A 21,539-nucleotide genomic window follows, 5' to 3' on the forward strand; every position below is an offset into this window, starting at 1 on the left:
TTTCACTCTGGGATTAATACACTTTCTTTCATTCATTCATTCATAAATGAAAGCACACTCACAGTAGGACTGGAAATGCACTCCAGTCTCAGACGAACTGAGGTTCTGGACCTAATCTGCCCTCCACTGGCATCATGAGCATCAAAATGGCTCAAGAAGGGCCTAGTGTAATGCCTAATCAACTCTGTATCAAATTGAGATAATGCTCTAGCATGAAATCTGAGTGCAAAGTTGTAGAGTTTTCCCTTGTCTGCACTGATGGATAAGGCAATTAAAGGTTTGCCCTTGCTCCCTTTCCCAATGGATCCTGGCATCAGTACAGAGCAGCCCAGGGTGTCATCTCTGCCATTGTAAGCACGGTCACATGGTCCTTGCTTTTGTTACTGTTGCTTTCATAAATGTGGGTATTGCTGGCAGTTTATTCCAGAAATATTTTAGGTCTTCGAGGGGCAGAGTCATCCTAAGAGGACCGTTCACTCTTCTTTGGGGACAGAAGGCTTTGTTTTTGTGTGTTGTGTCTTTTGCCTGGTGGTGATTTCTGGGTGAGAGGGGGGTGTTGTTTTCCACCTAAGCAGAGTGGAAGTGGAGGAGGAAGCACCGCTGTCTCCTGTCTCCTCCCTGTTTATGTGAATCACAGCAGGGCCATGTGACTCACTACCATGTCCTCTGTTGCTGTGAACTTTTGGCACTCACTCGTGCAGTCTTTCCCCATTCCGCTTGTCACCTTTTTCTTCTGTACGCTCGCTTTTTCGCGGTGTCCTTCTCCAAGGGTTTTGTGCGAGTCAAAGTTTTTCCTTGTCCTGCAATCCAATATTATGCTTATATAAACTGTAAAAGGTTCAATAGTTTAGTAAAACTTGCCGTTGACTGCACGAGTTGTGTCTGTGAGTACGTGCGTGAGCTTGTGTTTAATAACAGTTGCCGGTGAAAGATTTTCGAAAATAAACACTTTTCCAAAACACGGCGTGCTAAAAAGATTACGAGGGTAAGAAATATATATTAGTTTACCCTGCAGCACTCCTTAAGACTTCGTGTACAAAAAGAGTCGTTTTAAGCTGCTAAACTCTTGACACTGAATCACAGGGTGTTTGTGGATTCTGGAGCTGTAAGACAAATGTAACACCACCAAACAGACGGGGAAGAGCGAAGCGGAAGGGGGAGAACTGACATTGCACCTACGGCTTTCCTCAGGAAACGGCTGGCGGTGACAGGGGGAAGAAGGGCTCTGTGTGAGTTTGTGTGGCTGTCGTACAAGCTCAGCCTGTGGTGTAGGTTGCTGCTTGCAAGGAGCCGCTTCATTTTTTCTCGTCAAGCGTATAGCATCTCATCACGTGGCGGAGGCAATTGCAGGTCACCTGAGCCGCGCAGATCGCGCAAACAGCAGTGCGCATGTCATCGAGAGCAAGTGCTTGTGTTTCTGTTTGGCCGAGCGAGTGCGGTGCTGCGGTCTTTCTTGGAAACTGGCCCCTGGGAAACTGGACCAGAATAATAAAGAAACGGAAAGGGGCCAGGACTGTAAAGGCAAGAGTTTGGCCTGTTGACAGCGATCCGCAACACGTTGGACTGTCCGTGGACCTTACGCCTTCTCTCACGGGCGCAGCTGAATCCTGCGGGCTCTCAGCTGTGGATCTCCTACCGCTGCCTTTCGTTCGAGTGGCTCGTTACCGAGACAACGTTAAATCTGTTGGATGCGGTTTGTCGTGGAGCCAGAAAAAGATATAGAGGCGAAGGAGAGACAGAAAGGAAAGGACAGGTGGCTTGTTTTGGCATTTTTCCAGCAGGACATCGCTGTACAGACAGAGGTGCGGCTCTTCAGCCATTCTGAGGCTGTAAGGGTTTTCCCAGCAGCGAGAGCACCATAAAATCCCAACCTTATGAATGTCTGCAAGTAATCCTGCATCCCCTCCTAACCCTCCAGTCTTCCGACCATGTTATCCCTCCAGCCCCCTAATCTTGTCGGCCCTTCCACTCCCCCGACTCTCCAATCCTAGGTCAGTCCCATCCGAGAGTCCTCCAATCCTCCCACTTCAGTCCCACAATCCCTCCTGCTTAGAGAGCAGCTGAAGCACTGGGTATGGTTTTGGACCGACAAAGACGGCATCTGAGCTTCAGACCTAGTTAGGGGTTTATTGTTTGGCCCTGCTTTAAGCGTGCCATCTAAGCTTTCTGCACTTTTAATTTTCCACCCATTAGTGTTTTTTTTGGCCTGTGGTGGTGGCATGTTTTTTAAGAATGTTTTGTGTAGCAGACCGGTTTCAGTGCTGATAAAAGTATTTGGTTAATCAGCTTCTCTTGTCCCCTGGCTGCAGCTTGGAGGACAAGCCACTGGCATAGATTTTTGGTTTGGGGGCAAGGGGAGTGGGGGAGTACTCTGATCACAGATTAGCATCATACTTGGCCAGTCACTACCTAGTGCCTTTTGGAAAGATGCAGAGAGCAGCCAATGATGGAAGCTTCTGCATCATTAGAAGGGGGCAGGCCTTCTTGCCATATCCTGTCCAGCAGGAAATGCCAGCCACTCCCACTTGGGCTTTTGTCCAAAGCCTGATTGGACACAGTGACCCATTTCTGTGATAAGAAATCCTGCAGCTCGACAGCCTCGCGGAGCAGAGCGGGCAGGGCTGGGAATTTTCATCCCTGTCATTTCTTCCAAGCTGACGTTGATGGGGGCTTTGGGTTTTGGGTTGGGGTTCGTGGCGGGCTGCAGTGGGGGACAATGGAGGCCCTAGCGAACAGGAGTGAGAGACACAGCTTGTGTAGTCCTCAGTCTCTCCCCACTTCCAGTCTGCCTCTGTTCAGTCAAAATGCGCATTTGTGTAAAATGTTCACCTCTTCTTTGTTCATGCTCGCATGATCCAGCGGTTGAATACATGGTGTGTACCTGACCTTTTTACAATAAATTTAGATGAAAATTCCCCAGTGGCGTAGAGCTCTGTTTGTACAAACATTTGGCCGCATACGCTCACGCGCCGGGGGAGATGCATCTGCAGCAACTGGCCACCAGGCAGCCAGGGTCTGCTGTGACTGCGGCGTTGGCTGCCGAGACTGCAGCCCATTGCAGTGTCTGTGGTAGCTTCCGCTGTTTCCGTGCTGTCTCCTGGAGTACGCATGCTTGCTCCTTGGCAGTGTCTGAGATATCGCTCATGGTTTTCTCACTTCTGCAGAGTATCTGTGCTGCCCTGGGTGCCCAGAGGCCCATTATACATGCAAAAACTTTGAATCGGTTGCAGGTGAAGAGGCGGACCCTGTGGGCTGTTAGCAATAACATGGCATCGGTATAGGTGCCGTTGTTAAGAGGGGAGTTCAAGTTTTCCACACAGCTCTACAGAGCTAAGAAGACAAATGAGCTCATGCTTATCTGTTGAAGGAACTGTGTGAAAATTGTCTGGGAAAAAACACAGTACGAAAACAGTGGGAATTTTGGTTTTCCTGCTATGACATTGCTGTCGATAGACCTTGTGCTAAATGTAGGCCTAATGATAAAACTCTGGAAATGGTATTTCAAGCCTGTGGACGTGAAACTGATTAACAACACTAAAATGACAGGATCTCAGGTTGATAGGGAAGTTACGAGCTTATGGAATGTAGCGAAGATGAGGCTTTAAGAATTCAAGGATTTTTTTTTTTTTAGCTGGGAAGAAGATCTGATTGTTGCGATGCTATCTTCTGATTATTTTATGCTTTCAAATCAGATAGAAAATGCACTGTATTTTTTTCTGCACCATGTGGGTTTCTGAGACAATTCTTTCGACTGACTGACCGACCGGCCTTGCTGACTGCCGTTTAGCATCACGTTGGCCCGATTCTAAGGAATTTAAAAAGCAAACACGAGTTGTGTTAATTGAGTGACGCATACCAAAGCAAGACCTGCTGTGAGTTTTATTCCTTGTTTCACTGAATTAACAGGTAGCTTTTATGCTTCTTCAAACCCTACGAAGGAGCATGTGAACAGATTGAAAGGAGTGTAAAAGGCACCGTTTCTTGTACATTAGCATGTTTTCATGAATTTCTCCCCCGTTGAGTTAGGGGATCTGAAAGGAGTACGGCCAGTATCATGCAGTGTCCATCTGTAATGTTTTGTATACTGTCGATGCGGAGTTTATTGGCTTCAAACTAAAGGAGTGTAGTTTGCATATATTCCTGGATCTCACCGGTTCGCTCAACCATGGGTCAGCACTGGTACCGAGCTGCCCTCAGCTTTGCCAAAGGTATTGAAATTCGCATATCTAAAGGCCACTGTCTACTTTGGGTTCAGATGATGGTGCTGAGGAGCACACCTGCCTGTACTTCAGCTACGCACACATAAAGTGTCTTAGACTATTGAACAAAATAAGCCCTAACAATAGATGAACCTTTTATGTACGAGCTCCAGTTGGTAGGATTAGCTGTGCTGGCGTTCGGTATTCTGCCTCTGTTGTTCCCATAGGCACGGAAGCAATGAAGAAGCCTCCTCTGCTGAAGCCAAGCAAGAGACCCAGTCTCAGTGTTTTCCACCCACTCTGTGGTCACCTCAAACTTCCCCATAACTTTGTATTATTATTATTTGGAGTATATGTGTTCTATGTGCCAGCTATACATTAAAATATGCATAGTTAGTGTAATGGTAGGGGTAAATACTTTGTACAGGTACCTGCACTCCGCTGCTTTTGCTTTTCAGTGCAATAGCTTCGTGTCTCTCACATCATTCTCTCACCCACTGTCTCTTGATCCATCCTGTCTATTACTCTGCAGTTGGCCTAAGGATGCGATGTCTTGAGGTTCGCTGCAGAGTAGAGGCATGACTTTGATGCTATACCTGCAGTGTCGATGTGTCTCTGTCCTGTAGCGGGCTCTTGCCGCGCGAGGCGGGGGTGCAGTTGCAGCCCGCGGACCACTACGCTTCCATGGCCTGCAGCTGAGTGCATTCGATAGCCGAGTCTGCTTTCTTGAAGAAACAGATTTCCCTTCTCGGTTAAGCTTGGGAGATAAGATCTTTTCTAAAACTCGCTACTTTGGGGTGAGGTTGAGACTTTCATATTTGATTGGGAATACATGGATGGAGGGTACACGATTTGCGCTGAAGACCCTGAACGACCGAGACGGTTCAGCGGTCATATCGTTTGAGCTCAATGGGCACTGAGAGGAAGTACATCCTTTAATATTTATTGGTTTGGCTGATGCTTTTCTCCAAAGCAACTTACAACATAAAGCTACCTACAATGATTTACCCATTTATACACCTCGGTAATTTTTACTGGATAAATTTACACAAGTATCTTGCTCAAGGGCACTACAGCAGGATATGAAGGCTGCTGGCGTTACCACTGTGCTGCCTGCTTATAACCTGTTCAGCTGTTTCGAGTGGAATACATCTCTATTACTGCAGCCTAAGCGTTCAAGAGGTGCCCAAGTGTCTAGAAAGGGGGGTAGAGGTAGTGCTCCCTTCCCAAAGGGGAAGGGGTTGGCAGACAGAGTTTCTTTCCAGCAGTGAGGCGAGGGGATGTCAGGCTAACGTGCCCCAGCAACTTCAGTTTACTTCCTGTTTGAAAGCCGGTGGCTGTTAATAGCTGAAGCCCCCTCCTTTTTAAACTCACAATTAAACAGGAATGTGTGCTCTGCAGTCCCCGATGGTTTGGGGCTTTCGGGGGCAAATGCGAGCGTGCTGTCGTCGCAGCGGCTCTTGTTTGATCTCCTCCCGCCACGACGCCGCTCTTCTTGTGTTGCCGACAGCAACGGCCCTCACAATGTCGAACAATAGCGATCCGGCGTGACGCTGGTTAGCGAGGCCCCAGAAATGCAAATAGCAACACACTCTTCCCTCCATGAGTGCGGTAATTAACGTTGGAGATATTTCAGTAATATAGAAGTAAACTGTGTCAGAGATGTATGCAAGCCCTGGGGAACGTTGCTTTTATACTTAAATACGAGTTTTTAGTGAGGATCGGTGCCTGTGGTAGAGCTAAATTTTTTTCCTTTTGGCCCATTAGACAGTTTAACCCCTTTGATCCCACAGGGCTGATACCCAGACCTTAGAAAGAGCCTGGTTAGAAGCATGCTTTGTGTTCTGGGAACTATTTGGCCCCGGCACATGCGTGCTTTGGGGGCTGAAAAGAAGGAGTAGCGTACAAGCTGAGAAAGGTCACGGAGGTGCTTGTTATGTCCATTGTCACACAATGTCTACATCAGCTCTCAGATACACAAGTTTGAAGTAAACCTCCTTAAAGAAGGTAAAGCTCCTGTAGACTTAGATGGCCCACGGTAACAGTTTTTAGAAGATTATTCAATCTTTTGATATCCCTCCTAGTAGCAGCAGTTCCAGATGGTACAGCTCCAGTATCTTCTGGGGCTCCTCTGATGCTCTGAGCATGCTGTGTGTGTCAAGGAAAGGGGAACCATAATGCTTTGGGCCTCACAGCAGAGTTGCAGGGACAGCAAGGGGTCTGTACCTTATCATTTTTTGTTTTATTCTTCCAGTATCTCATTAAGGGTACTGCTTATTTTTGAATGACTATATTTAACATTTTGTTTAAAAATAAGCTGTATTATGATTTGAAAGTATTGGCAGATTCTTAATAAACTCTGAATGCAGGACACAGATCGCACAATGCGTTGTCAGCCATCTGGCTGTTCCATGTACAAACGAATCGGCTTAGACTTGGGTGTTAGTTTTATGGAAAGTCATAATATTAGAAAAGCTTCCGCTATTTATTTTCAGATCATCTGTCAATCAGGATATTTTTGCAATAGAATGTTTGTTGATTAAGCTTTAAAACTACAAGTTTGGGATTAGCAGTAGATAACTACCGGATACCTGCCCTTACATCTGACTTACATCTGTCAGACGAGCAAACACCATTTGGAACATTTCTGCCGTTTTGCCACTTAATGTACATTTCAGCCGTATCTCAGTCTGCTGCTGCAAGTGCTTGTTGTAAAACACATTACTCTGGTGAATGTGACTTTGGCCACATTATGTCCAGCCTGGTCATTTTTCAGAGTCGCAACAGCAGTTTGTAGCGCACGTGTGACCAGGTGTCGGTGCCTCTTCGTCATGTTAAACAATGGTAGAAAGGAGCTCTCAAAGACAATTCATTGTTGAAAAACACATTTTCTAGTTATTTCCTTGGGTTTTTACATTTACATTTATTTATTTAGCAGATGCAGGGGGTGCGGTGGCGCAGTGGGTTGGACCACAGTCCTGCTCTCCAGTGGGTCTGGGGTTCGAATCCCGCTTGGGGTGCCTTGCGGCGGACTGGCGTCCCGTCCTGGGTGTGTCCCCTCCCCCTCCGGCCTTACGCCCTGTGTTGCCGGGTAGGCTCCGGTTCCCCCGTGACCCTGTATGGGACAAGCGGTTCTGAAAATGTGTGTGTGTGTGTGTGTGTGTATTTAGCAGATGCTTTTCTCCAAAGCGACTTCCAATGAACTCTGTGTAGTGTTATCAGCCCACACACCTTATTCACCAAGGTAACTTACACTGTTAGATACACTACTTGCAAGGTGTTACTCATCCATGCATCAGTGAAAATGAAAATGTTTTCAGAATGTTCTTCCTTAGAAAATGATGGTTCAACTTATTTTCCTTTTTCTTGCTGTTCGCTTGCTTTGTTTGGCTACTGTGGTGTTCTTGGTGTGAGGTCTCAGTCTCCCTAAAGTAGGCTTTTTTTGCAGGTCTGAAAAGTTGGCTTCACTGAACAATGAGTACTTTGGGGGACATCTGGGTTCCGTCCTGTATTCCACATCTGTAGGGCTCAGATCCTTGCCAGAGAAACATCACATTGCCACCCACCACCACCATCCCCTCAGTCCCTCCCAGCTAGCAGTGATGGCCACGTATTCAAGTTCTTAGTTTACCGCTGATAAAATAATGTCATTATATACTGTACATAAAAAACTCAACGATCCGTTATTTGGCACACGTCGATTATAGTATAGCGAAATAAGTGTCATTTATATTTTTACTCTACAATCCTACTTTTTCTCACTTCTCCAAAATCCATCCATCCATTGTCAACAACCGCTTGTCCCGAGCGGGGTTGCGGCGAGCCAGAGCTTTACCCGGCGACACAGGGCGCAAGGCCGAAAGCGACACACCCATGACGGGACACCCATCCATCAGAAGGAACCCCAAGCAGGACTCGAACCCCAGACCCACCGGAGAGCAGGACCCGGTTCGACCCACTGCACTACCACGCCATATTTAGTCCTGTTCCCAAATCTATAGTTTGTGGTGCATTTACCAACATTGATACCACGTGTAATTGGCCTTAACGCTGACGTGGTGCAAAGCAGATCAGCGAGAACTGGCCACTTTCTTACAGCCTTTACCTCAGGTTGTGTGTTTTTAGCATCCTTAGTGTTCTTCCCATTCCCACCTTGCCTCGTACCCCACCTCCTGCTAACTCCTTCCCTACTCCGTCTCCTCACTGCCATCCTCAATCTTGCCCGTGTGCGTCTCCCTGCCTGACTACACTCCAATATTCCTCCTCTAATGAAGCGGTAAATTGAGGATGAGTGGGGCTCTGATTAGGTGTAATTTACCATCTTTTTCTTTCAGTGGACAGACAGTCCGCTGTGCCTTCCAGGCAAGTCACCCAGCAAACTTTTCGTCTGTTTTTGTGAAGTCCTTTTTGGGCTGAGTGTGGTAGAATTTGTTTGTTTTTCTTGAATCCTTTTCTTTGTTCCTTTGAAATTTTAATAGCTTACGTTTACCTTTATTTATTTAGCAGATGCTTTTCTCCTAAGCGACTTCCAGTGAACTCTACGAAGTGTTATCACGCTTTGCTACGTAGCGTTATCACGTACTGCTAACACAGCTTTTGTTCTTGAAGTCGTTTTAATAATGACCTGGCACGGTAATGTTCTGCTTCGGTTTCTTTGTTGAATTTGCATGAACGTCCCTGATTTTGGTGCATGTTTAGAGCGTGATGTGTTGACTCCGTAAGGATCGCTTCACGAGTCCAGCGTAGCTCTGGCCACATGGGCACTGGTCAGCTTTCCTTTCCTGATCCAAAGTGTCAGCTGCTGTTGCTAAGCTACTGACAACATTCTTCCACATTGTGTCTTTAATATGCGGGTGAATACACACATTAGGAAAGGCCTGTCCAGAGGTCTGGGCAACAAAATCCAACTGGCAGAACCAGGCTGTCATGCCGCAGAGCCAGAACACACAACGGAATTGGATCCACCAGCCAAGGCGAGCAGTGCAGAGAAATGTGGTCATTACCTCCTCTGCATGTAAATGACATCTGTAAATGAGCACATCAGACCTGGATCGTGAGGGAGTCCAGGCTCGAGCCGGTAGGCCACAAGAGGGAGTTGGGGTCGGGCACCGGCTGTTCCTGTGGCGTCTGAGCCGCCCCTTCACCCCATGCCCAAGACCTCCCCAACAAGCGGGCCTTTTTGCACCCACCCTTTACTGGGCCAACAACATGAGCCCCGGTCTGGCCTGCGCTTGTCGGACCAACGCGGGAAGGCCTCGGAAAGGAAAACAACCACTGTTGCTCTTGGCAGTGTTGAGTGGGGTGGGGAATGGGACTGAAATATGAGGTGTTAGCTCAGTGAAAAGTCTGAAGTAAACTGAGCACAGAGCGGTGAGTGTAGAGGAGTCTGGGCACACAGCTTCTGTCGAAGGGAGGGTGCCCTGGTTCCCGCAGCACTGCCTCTTTCTGCATATGACTGTGTGCGCACATGCGCCCTGCTTGTTGTGCCTTCGCTGAGTCCAGCTGCCTGCCAACGTCAGCCTGCACCTGTTGGCCCATGTCTTTTGCAGTAAATGGGGGAGGCCCCAACCCCCATCTTCATCCTGCACAGCTCGCTGTCATTATTGTCTTTTTCTGTCAGCACGTGCATCGTGTCTGTCATTCCGACACTGCCGTGGTGTCGATGCTGAGTTTTCACGGTGTCGTGCGTGCCTGTCGTTGAGATCGTCACCCGTTAGCATATGTATCTGGAAGCACTTAATTTATATATGAAGTGTCCACAGATGCATTGCCGAATCTGGCACCCTGGCCCTGCGGCTCCGTAAGATGCGAGGGTCAAGAACCCCATCCTGAAAGAAAGCCAGCAGCAGCCCCTTTTTCTGGGGGTCACTGCAGAACAATGCACTTGCTCTCCGGGGGCTCGAGCAGCTGGCAATAGAGCTGTCTAGGCGCGGCTCTATGGTAGGACCAGTGGGGGGCGAAGGGTGCAGGGAGGGGTCTTCATTGTGTCCCGACTCCTGCAGTTTCCTGTTTGTGTACCAGTGGTACGTCCTGTCCTGCCTACTCCGTCCTCAAAGAAGTCACATTCTTGTTTTGATCTTCCCTGCGTTGCTACCTGCACGCACCTTTCGAAATAGAGGGAAAACAGAAAGCGAGGCGGGAGTGACGACAAAGAGGCAGGGGCGCTCTGTGGGGCTCTCCCTGCGGGCCGCTCCCTCGGGAGGCCTTGGGGCCCTCTGGCTCGAAACCAGAGCGAAATTTAAAACTCGTTGACTGCGGTCATGTCTGTCTTTGTCATTTTGGAAAACCTCTTCATTTGCAAAAGTTGATTCAGATAGCGAAAAACAGATGTGTCTTTTAACTTTACAGGCTATGTCTAACCTTGCATCCTCCTCTTTCTGTCTGTCTGTCTGTCTGTCCGTCTGTCTGTCTCTGCAGCAGTGGAGGAGGGCCAGTCTTCAGAGTTTGCCGGAAACTGGGAGTCCTCTTCTGTCCACACAGGTATCTGCTTTGCTGTTAGAGCCGTAGGCCTTGCCAGGGTACCTGCCCGCTTGACCCCGTTCTCTGGTGTCAGTCCCATATGGCTGGGAGAGAGAGCAGGAGGCCGCTCCTCTGTGCTCCACCGGAGGCTTTTCCGGCCACCTCATGGGTAGCATGCTGTCTCTGATTCCCAGGTGAGAACTGAGGGTGGAGTTTTTCTCTTACTTCCGCTCTTTCTCACACACACCTTCGCAATGTGATGATGAAGGGTTTCTAACTTCGTTTTTGGGGCTATAATAGAGTGCTGACTGTTGTCGTTTATCTGCATTGTGGTGCTCTCTTCTTTGCCTCCTCTCTTTCTGGGAGGGCGAATCGGAAATGGGAGTCCCCCTAGGGGGTGGAACGGGTTGGCCGAGTGACGTATGTTCTCCCTTGAGCGATCTGGGTGAGGGGGGGGCGTTGCTGCGTGGGCGCTGACTGGGGTCCTGAGTGGCTAGAAAGTGCTGTGTGTATGAGACGCGGCAGGAAGGGGAGTCCCAAGGCTCTTGTCTGCTTTCCTATCCTCCTCCCTATCATCTCTCTGCTCTTCTCTCATCTTGCCTCCATCCTCCATTCCTCTTTTGTGCTTCTCCTCAGTTCCTCTCTTTCCTGTATTTGTTTGGGCTTCTGCTTGGTTCAGGCTTGCCATTCCGAACTGAAAAAAAGTCAAACAAAAACCCCTTCCTTTCCTATTCCCTGGGAGATGATGTTGACAAGGACACTGGCAGGATTTTCCTGGTATTAAATTCAACTTTCCCCCCTCGTCTACTGGAAAATGTGTGTTTAGAAGAAGAGGGGTGTGAGACAAACGGTGGTGGGGGGGGGGGGGGGGGGGGGGGGGTGAATGTTTGGAAGGAAGAACTGAGCCCCCTTCATTCTCCACCCCTGTTGCCCCCTGAGGACTGTGGGCCCCTCAGGTCTGTCCCGGTGGGATCACAGCAGAGGTGGGGGCAGGCCAGAGGTGCATGCCACCCTCTTCCCCCCCACCCTTTCCCCTCACAGCTCCCAGAAACAGAAAAACAACACATCCCTCATGGGCCCTAAGGGGGAATAAGGAAGGGGGAAAAATGCTGAAAAAGAGCTGCTGCTGACATTGCAGTCCTGGGGGGATCTGGTGGGGGGGGGAGTTTACTGGTTTTTGAAGCGAGCACTAGAGGAGCCCTTCCAGTTCACCTTACTAACTACTAGCTGCAGATTTGCCAGCCTCATCAGCCTTGGCATCACTCGATACTCCTCACGTTCCCGCACGCATTCAGCCTCTACCATGATGTGGGGTGATAGGAACCACCAGCACAGGAATGAAGGGACCCTTAATCCAAAGTGCAGAAAGCTACACGGCTTGTTATCAAGTTTTCTGTGATGCACATGTGATACCGACACTGATTCTGTAGGAAGAAAAGGGTTTGCATCTTAGCTTACGGCAGAATATCTGCGGCCATCGTGCAGCTCGTGTGAATCACTTTTGCTCACATATTCATTTCGCACGTTGTGCAGCTGGGTGGCGAGCGGAGCGGCGAACAGGCCTCGGCCCTATGATATCATTGTTTTTCCCTTCAAGCGCGCTGCTGACTGTATAGATACAAAAGGCCTTGTGTCCTGTAGCCCTGTTACCCCTACTATTTCCCACCAGTCTGCCCACTTCTTACAGCTGAACCTGTTCTTCTCATTGTCCAAAGAAAGAGGGAGAGAAGTAGCCAGTGGACAACACCTCCTGTCGACCTTTTTTAATGTCATCTACATCCTCCATGCTGCTACTTGTACACCTGTAGCTGTAAAGAGCGCACGGACACCAACTTTTTTTGTTCGGAGTTCTCCCTCGCAATTTTTCACTTTTTATGCGAACGTGGAAGTTGACCATTAAGGCGAAACTAAATTGCGTCCACGTGTTTGCTTTCGTAGGGGGCCGATTCTTTTTAAATCTCAGCCTTCATTTTTTCGTGAATTTCCTGCTTTCGCTGCTGTTACTCTCCCTCTCCCCCGCGCTCAGTCTCTGGACACTTTGGGTGCTGCACCTGCCTGCTCTGGGGGAAACTGTAGCACACAGATAGAGGCAAGCAAGCAAGCAATGCCTCACCACCCTCCCTCCTTCCCACAGAGGATTGTGTGTTTTGAAAACAGACACACCAGAGAGAGGGACAAAGCTGGAGATGCTGGAGAAGTGATCACCCCGGACTATTTAGTGTTTACCCTTTGATAGCTCGTATCCCGGGGCGGTATGCGAAGGTGGCCATTCAGTACCGCTTATGGAACCGCAATGGCTCCGATGGCTCTGTCTCAGCGGAAAGAGCAAGCCTGCACACCAAGCCCCGCTAGTCGGCTCTAGGTCGCCGCGGCCAGACAGCAGCAGCCTGAGCATAAGCACCCCTTTAAAATCTGTGATTTTGAGCCAAAATTGCTCTGGAAGTCACTATAAACAAAATAACAGCACAAGGTGATCATGGACCAGCAAGTTAGTACCGTTTCCGTTTGGATTGCGCAGAGCCTAGACTCATGTGCAGAGATCGCTCCTGTGGTATCAGGTTGAGCAATAAGATGGGACAAATTCAAACTGAGAATTTCTGGAAGGAACCCTTGATGATGATGATTGCGATGATCCTCGGCTGCCGAACCGCTCTAGGCAACTTGTCCTGCTTCCTTCGCTGTGCTTCCTCAGCACGGAAACGAGCGCCCTCCATTGTTGCCGCAGCGCGTTTCCAATGAACGGATGCCTCGGAGCGTCCATTAAGCCCAGCTCCTTAATTATTTCCCGGCCCCTGCAAACCTGCCTGATTCCGGGGAGCAGAGCGACGTAGCTTAAAAACACACATCCCCCAAATGGGGGGTAATTAGCCGCCCTGACGAGGAGGGCAAATGTACAGTATGCCTCTTCAGCAACGTTGTGTGTGGATCCAGCTAATTTGCTCCAACTCTACCTAATTACCCACACAAACATGTCTTGTTTGTTTCTGCTCTGGGCGAGGGGGGGCCATTACCGATGAACGTTAGGAACAATCTAGAATGTTTCTCTCCCTCAAACCTCCGGTCCTCAGGGGTATGCCGCCGATGGATTAAGGAGTGGATCCCTGCTTATACCGTGTCTCCACCCACTCACCTGCTTGTTCCACGGTCCAATTAGGACCATTTGGATGGTGCGAAGCTGAAGCAGAAGGTGCCAGTGCAAATTAAAACTGGAGACCTAAGTGGTGGAGGAGGTTAAAGAAGTTGCTTCTTGGGGAATCCTTGTTAATTACTGTAAAACATTTTCCCCCCCGGCTAATGCTGCCTCCTGACTCCTGCCGTCCCTCCTTGACCATCTCTGCCTGGCCTCTTCATCGTGCACTCTTCGCCCCTCATCTGCGTTTCATCTTCACCCGCCTCCAAGGACCTCCTCTACATTAAATCGCCTTTCTTACTGACCCTTTGCAGGTGCTAAATGTACAAAATCCTGCAGAGGCTCTAATTTCACTTTTACTGTATCTGGTTGTATTGTTTCCGGTGTCCAACATTCTCTTAGTGTATCGAAAGTATGGCGGTCAACCAAAGGCCACCGTGTTCATCACTTGTTCCTCTTCAACCTGAAGAAAGATGTTTTGCGTGTCTAATGATGCCACCTGGTCCTAACTACAGTCTAAAATGAAGGTGGCCCCTTTCTCATTCACAACCTGCAGCACTTGTCTGGACACAATATCTGACCTTGCACACCTAGGGTTCGTGCTGAAAACAATGAAAAATGGTAATGGATAAATGTTGAGAGAATCTTCTGTGGAGTTTCACACCATGTGACCTACAACTTTTCTATGTGTGTGTGTGTGTGTGTGTGTGGGGGAGGTGACATTGAAACCACATTTTCTGTGTGAGTCTTTATTGCTTTCTTAATTTGTGTAAGAGAGGTACACCTACAGAAAAGACTGCATGTTGGTGGATGGTGCTCGGGGGGGTGGGGGCTCAGCGGTAGAGTTGGCACAAGGACAGGTCTGTGACTCAGATAATGGTGCTCCGTGGCGTTTGAGCCGTAGCCTCCAGCTGGCAGGCACAGCTATTTAAAGTTGCGCTTGGAGCGAGAGGACGTACCCCTTTGCCGTCCCTGGGGAGGTGCTCTATCCATGCCTCCTCACCAGGTGCTCCTGTTTGGCGGAGGAGGTCACTCAAGTCCCGATTCAAAAACAAATACACATTCATAATGATACCAGGAGTGCGGGGAGGAGAAACGCAGAGACACGTCTTTCCAGCTCCTATCCTGTATGAGTTTCATTCCCCAGCCCTGCTTATTAATTGTTCAACCGACTCTGTTTTTTTTTTTTTCCGAAGCGATTCATTCTGATGTGCTTCACTGAAGTATTAAGGTCAAGTACTTCAGTTCAGTACAGCAACACAGACAGTAAGGTCCTTATTAGGGCTTGAAACAAGTTTTTTGTTCACACCTCCAGATCCTTAACCGCTGCGATAACGACTTCTCGATCGGAGCGTACAGACGTACAGACCATTCAGGGCGCTGGGCGCTTGCGGACCCTCTGGGGCACCTAGAGGGGTACATCAGCTCCCTAGCGGGTGCGTGACAGCCTGCTGTACCATATGCTCTGGGGCTGCCTGGCCTTCAGAGCCTTCTTCATTACCAACAACAGTGCAAAGCAAGCAGAGAAAGCGCTGTGTCTGTCCAACCGAGACCCCGCAGCGCATGAGCCGGGTTCCTGCAACAAGAACCAGAAGCCTTTGCTAGTGACCGAACTCGGCGCTGACATGGGCCGATATGCTGCTGCAACGTTACGCCAACGCTGGGGGAGCACTGGGAGAGTTTGTCGAGGCCAGGCCTGTCAGGCGGTGAAAAGGCCGCATCCGTTAGAAATATTGCCCTTCGAAGATCCAGGGCATAAAGCGGCCTTGTTCAGCTGAATGGCCCTTTTGAAATCATTAGTCTCCTTGGACACCACTTCCAACGTAAGCGTTCATTTAATTTCTTTTTCCTCCCCTCAAATTGAATTATGGTAAAAAATACACAGCACTTCTCAATGACTCTGTTGAGTCTTATTGGTAATGACCTCAGCAGAAATGGCTGGATATCGTATTTCTAGGCGAGCATTTTGGTTTGTTCGTGTAGGGGAATGTTTCGTCGGACGGTGTTACGTATGCGCTGCACTCACTGGCGTATGCATACGAGAGAAAGACATGTTATAGCTACAGTCGGTCCCACTTTTGCCGAGTTTCTTCCCATCTTTCAGCTACACAGAAAGGCCCAAACGCTCCTGGGCCCTGTCGATTGATGCCGTGCCTTTGTTTTTATTTCATTTGTTATCTACAGCACTTCCTGGAGCTCCTCCAATCAGAGCTGGGTTTCTGCAGGGACCTCCACCCCCTACCCTGTGCCCCCCTTCATCCTGGCTCTCCCTGAGACCCCCAGATAAATTATATAGTCTGTGTTTATCACGGCCGCTGTCGGAGCCCCTTTTGGGGCAGCTGGGGTACGGGGTGTGTGTATCAATCTTGTGCTGTATCGAGCCGATACGGAGAGCGGTAATGACGGTGGACGGCACAGTGTGGGGGTTTCTAAATGAAGTGTGCCTGGGACCCCCCTCCCGAGACTCCTCCTATCTCCTGAGATTGGAAACACTTACTGGAGAGCAAGGGCGCAGTGCAGCGAGAATGGGGATGGAGTTGGGGGCGGGGGTAAAGAGGAGGGGTGGTGGGGCATTGCTGGCAAGGCCCCCCGCTCCCCCCTCACCAAACTCCCTTCTGACTCTGCCAGGCACTCCTCTCCTCACCCGCCGAGCTCCATCCATCTCAATGAGCCACATGGGGCGGAGGCGGTGGAGGGGAGGGGAGTGCGGGTCGCTGATTGGCTTGACTCCTCCCTTGTTGCCATGGCAGCCGTTTGTGTTGGCATGTTCAGTACTTGGTGATGCCCATACCTCTAGCATGGGGGATGGGGAACTTGAGGTCTCCGAGGGCCCCTGACACCGTCCGCCTGTTTCACTGTTTCTTGGTCCAGGAAACGTGTGACTTCGAGGTTTTGCGTGTGAACCGATGTTTATGTGATGTGTTCGCGGCAGCTCTCCATGCGAATGGGCGTGTGTGTGTGCTTGGATGGAGAATGCAGCTGAAAGCTGCGTATCAGCAAGGGGCAGCTCTCCTGCCGCATTCTGTCCAGACGGCGCTCTCACCACTGGACAGATGGCTCTGCCCCCCGTCCCCACCCCCGCCGTTCGACCCCTGCACCCTGAGGATCGCTCCCCGAGCAGGGATGAGAGTTGGCCGTGCCTTCCCATGATCCCCCCGCTCTATCCTCTCTGCGCTCCAGCTAAACGGCCTAAGATTGGGCCCAAATCACGCCGGCTTGTCTGGCTGCTACCAGCACTATTAGCAGCAGCACCAGAGCGGCTCAGTGCCAGGTAGGCTGAAATTAGTGCTCATCAGCACCAGGACCTGGAGCCTCAGTCACCTCTGGCTCCCTGATTGTGCCTTCCAGGGTGATTCGGCGAGCCGCAAAGTCCGCAGGCACCTCCATGCGTGCCTGTGCCCATAGCACCCCCCCTCCCCTTATTTTCTCCTCCCCTTCTTCTCTTTGTGCTTCTCTATCTCTTTTTCTCTCGCAGCCCCCCACCTCTCAGTCTCCAGTGCAGTCCTTTCAGAGCGGAGCGTTTAATGTGATAATAAGGTGTGAAAATCGAGCCACAATGGCGGGAGGAGGATAGCTGTGGCAGATTTTTTCCACTGGTCCACACGAAAGATGCAAGCGCCAGGGTGGCAGAGAGGACCGGCACCTCAGCCTCCCCAAATGCCCTCCTCGTGCCCCCTACTGCCTCCACCCCACCAGCCGCCTCTGTCCCCCCAGGGCTGGCACTGACACGAGCCTATGCTCCTCATTCTGTGTATCCTGCAACTCTGAATATTTTTCTGTAGCACTCCCATCGACCAGTCTTGCTGTACCTCTATGTCTGATTCATATTTTGTGTTCATTCTAATAGTAGCCAAGGATTGTGGAAATGTAATGTTCGGGAAACGGATAACTAAAATCGATAGAAGTCAGGCGCGGATAATTGAGTCCCGTATATCTACACTGGCTTGTGTTTGATGTGGTGCAGAAACATGCAAATAAAATCAATCTTCACAATGTATTCCTTTCCAAAATCAATGCTGCCTTCGCATGCAAGCTCCTCTAGTACAAGTGTATGATTACCATAGCAAATACACAAATAAAATAAATGTTGCAATACGCAGTCTGGTACCGGGTCGCTTTACGTGCTGATCCCGTTCGATGGTTACATAAAAAGTATGTATGTTTTATTTAAAATCTAAACAATCACTGTATTGTGCTGGTTTAGTAAGCGTCAGAAGGTTTTGATGCTTCCAGTTAAAGAGAGTGCCGAGTTAAACATTTACATTTACGCATTCGAAAGACGAGATGAGAAAGACTTTTCTCCCAAGTGACTTGGAGCTCGGTCTAAACAAAAGTGCATCCCACAGCAGACGGAGGGCTTAGGTACTCAGGATTACCGAAGCACGGCTTGTTTGTTCGATGCGGTCCTTGTCGCGGAGCACAAATTCCAGTAGATACCTGCAGGAGTGTCATATGAAAATGGTCAGTTTACCTGTGATTTAGGACTAGATTCAGGTTTATGGACATTTTGCAAATGAAAGTAATATAAGTGCTAACCCCGTGCCTCGCCACTCTCCCCCGTCGCATCCGAAAATGCAGATGTTCCCGGGCCAGACGTGGACACGGAACGCAAGGAGCATCGTTCGGGACTGGAGGATGGAGACCACAGCGTGACCAGCCACGATGACCGCATGGCGGACGACGACCTGGACGACGAGCCCATTTTCACCTGCGACAACTGCCAGCGTGACTTTGAGTGTCTGGCAGAGCTGACGGAGCACCGCACCAACCACTGCCCTGCTGGTGAGAGGCCTCTGTGCGCGACCTGCCTGCTCTAACTCAGAGGCCGTCTCTCTGTGGGCCTCCTTACACGGAAGGTTCTCGACAGCCCCCTTGGTAGCGGGCAAAGTTAAAGCAAAACAGGGTTTCTGTCTAAGCCGGCAGTTATTCCGTGTAACGTTACAACAGCTGCTGGCGAGATAAGTTTTTAAAAAGTGGGAACTGCGGATGGGTCAAAATTTTTACTTTCCACGTAGCCTGTGTTTTTTCTTTCTCATTCTCAACCTCCCTTTTGCTGCTCTCGTCCTGAGCGCGCTGTGGTCCTCCGGTGTCCGTCTACTCGTCTTTTCCGTAGCCCGCGGTGGAAGCCGGACACTTCGCGCTCTGAGCCGAGGTTTGAGAGGCGGGGTTCTGAGCATCTCGCTGATTTGGTCCCCTTGTCATGGGCTCTGCGGTCTGCCGGCGTCTTGAGTAATTGTGCCCTTTGGGGACCCACCAATTTAAGGCAACGCACCGTACAGGAACAATGGCCGTTATTACAATCATTGTAATTAATGAAATACTAAAAGCAGCGCTGCGGGGGCATCTGGTTCCTAACAGATTAATCAAGGCGTTCTCATTAACAAGTGCGAAAACCGATCGAGGGAGTGGGCAGACTTCTTTTAAGGGAAGTGAGAGAGAGAGAGGGTTTGTGTGTCTGTGTGTGTGTGTGTATGAGACAGAGAGAGAGAGAGAAATAAAGGGCAAAAATAAGGTGACGGGGTGTAGTTTGCTGTGTGCTTCATTTCACACTGATACACTATACCGTGTTAGCAAACAGGAATGAAATGGTATTCAGGATATACGATTAAGAGGAGTGTGTGTGTTTGTGTGTGTGCGCGAGTGTTTATGTGTCTATGTGTATGATTATACTGACGCGTGAGACGACAACACCGGGGGGGTTGAGGTGGACTCCCACCATGTCAAACCGGCATAATTTGTCTTGCCAGAGCTTCCTCCAACTTTGGGGGGTGGGTGTGGAGGGACGCGGTGCGATTTCCGCCCTGAGTCACAGGAGAGCCACATGTTGCTGTGTGGATGGGGAGGTAGAAGTTGGGAGGGGAAAATAAAAAAGAGAGATGAAATGAAATGATAAAATGTGACATCTCGCGGGAGCCCCCTGTCAGCTGTGCAGATTGCGGTGTAATCCGGGCCTCCAGCTGGGGACTGGGTCTCTCCCTAGCCCCCTGCTTTATTATTATTGAAAAGAATGGTAAATTAAAAAACACTCGCTGACGAATCCTTTTAAGTTCTCTCCACACCCTAGGGATGCTCCTTGTGGGGATAGCACAGGATGCAGCCTCTGTTTCCATCGTATGGGGATAAACACAGTACGTGTGTCTCTGTGCGTGCGTGTGCGCGCGCGCGCGTGTGTGTGCATGCACATGCCAGTATCTGTGTGAGAAGGCCTGACTATTGAGCAAGAACAACATGGAAGGGAGGCCATTTTGGTGGAGGTGCTTTCGAGAGGCCATCTTAGTGAACTGTGTCCTGCGTTGAGGGTGTCATTAAGAGACCTCTTGGTGGGGATGGCTGTTGGTTGAGGCTGTAGTATAGAGATAATGTTGCGAAACATGCCACTCGAATGTGGTTGACTGCATCCCACTGAGACTGACTGCTGTGGGATGCTAAGGAGGCTGTATGCACGGTATTGAAACAATTTCTAGCGTTGTCATGGAATGGCCAAACAGGAATTGGGGTACACCCTGAGGCGAAGAGGACAGTTAAATCTAGAGTGAACACAAAGGGAACAAGCAGGTGTAATAACTATTCACCTATAAGTCAAGAAGTCAAAGGTGCCCAAACAAAACTGTGTAGTATAGGTACTGCAGCAGGAGCGGGGTTAGATCCAGTAACCTTCGTATCACAAAGGTAAAAGCCCTAAACCCCCTTCAGAAAGACCCAGAAGAGGGGTTGAGAGACTTTTACCCCGTCAGCTGACTCTTTCACACAATCAGAGTCCACCGCGCAAATTAGATGAAACTCATTTCAAATATTCATCAGATTGATATTTGCATTTTACCTCAAAACCATTTATATGATAAATAAATCAGTACATTTTGAAAATAATGAACAAGATTCCCAAAGAGTATTGGCAATAAATCCAAAGTGGTTGCCCGTCGGTGTGGGCACCCACTGAACAGATTTCGATCTTTCTTGGCAAGCTATGGCATGATTTGCACAGAAAGCAGGGTGCATACCAAACATTCAAACAGCCTACCATATGTGAAGACACTTGTAAGCTTCTTTAAACACACACACACACACACACACAGAGTCTGAAACCGCTTGGCCCGAGTGGGGTCTCAGTGAGTCGCAGCCTAACCCAGCAACACAGGGCGCAAGGGGAAGGGACACACCCAGGAGGGGACGCCAGTCCACCGCAAGGCACCCCAAGCAGGACTCGAACCCCAGACCCACCGGAGAGCAGAAACCAGCCAAACCCACTGTACCACCACACCCCCACTTCCTTAAACATATATTTTCAATTACATCTCACTCACTTGCTATTAGTAACCACTTCTCCTAAATCAGGTTGATGTCATTCCAGATCTTATTCTAGAAGCACACGGTGCTAGACTAGACAGGGTGCACCAGAGTAGCCACGCACATTCATTTTTGGAGCCACAAGCTCACCCGAATTGCATGTCTTTGGACTGTGGGAGGACCCAGGGGCAACCCAATGAACATGAACACGGGAACACGAACTTGCAGACTTCACACTGTCGCTGACGAGACCGGGAGAGGTAGGGATTGGACCCAAGTGCGGGTGCGTTCGTAGGGACAGACAAAAACAGGCGTGGGTTTTTGAGACGCGGACGTTGTTTCCAGGGGCGAAGCAAAACTCATTAACCAGGAGATCAAGCAAGGGTCACAAACCAGGAGCGTCACAACACGAAACAGGGAACTAGGTACAGGGAGAAGGCCGCTGAATGTCACAAAGCCACGTAGGG

The 21,539-nt window shown here is 49.6% G+C and overlaps 1 protein-coding gene across 4 annotated transcripts in view; it reads left to right on the top strand.

Moving 5' to 3' along the window:
- Positions 1–21,539, top strand: part of znf423 (zinc finger protein 423) — a 119,229-nt gene that overhangs the window by 15,628 nt on the left and 82,062 nt on the right. The window contains exons 2-3 of one of the 4 annotated variants that reach the window (XM_018726645.2): positions 10,617–10,679; positions 18,367–18,570. In XM_018726645.2, the coding sequence (XP_018582161.1) occupies positions 10,617–10,679; positions 18,367–18,570 (267 nt within the window). Of the gene's footprint in view, positions 1–10,616; positions 10,680–10,774; positions 10,853–18,366; positions 18,571–21,539 lie in introns of those variants that run through there. The other 3 variants (XM_018726646.2, XM_018726648.1, XM_018726647.2) reach the window with 3 other exon arrangements.

This window comes from Scleropages formosus, chromosome 7, assembly GCF_900964775.1.
Source record: "Scleropages formosus chromosome 7, fSclFor1.1, whole genome shotgun sequence".
In the NCBI taxonomy this organism is placed as follows: Eukaryota; Metazoa; Chordata; class Actinopteri; order Osteoglossiformes; family Osteoglossidae; genus Scleropages; species Scleropages formosus.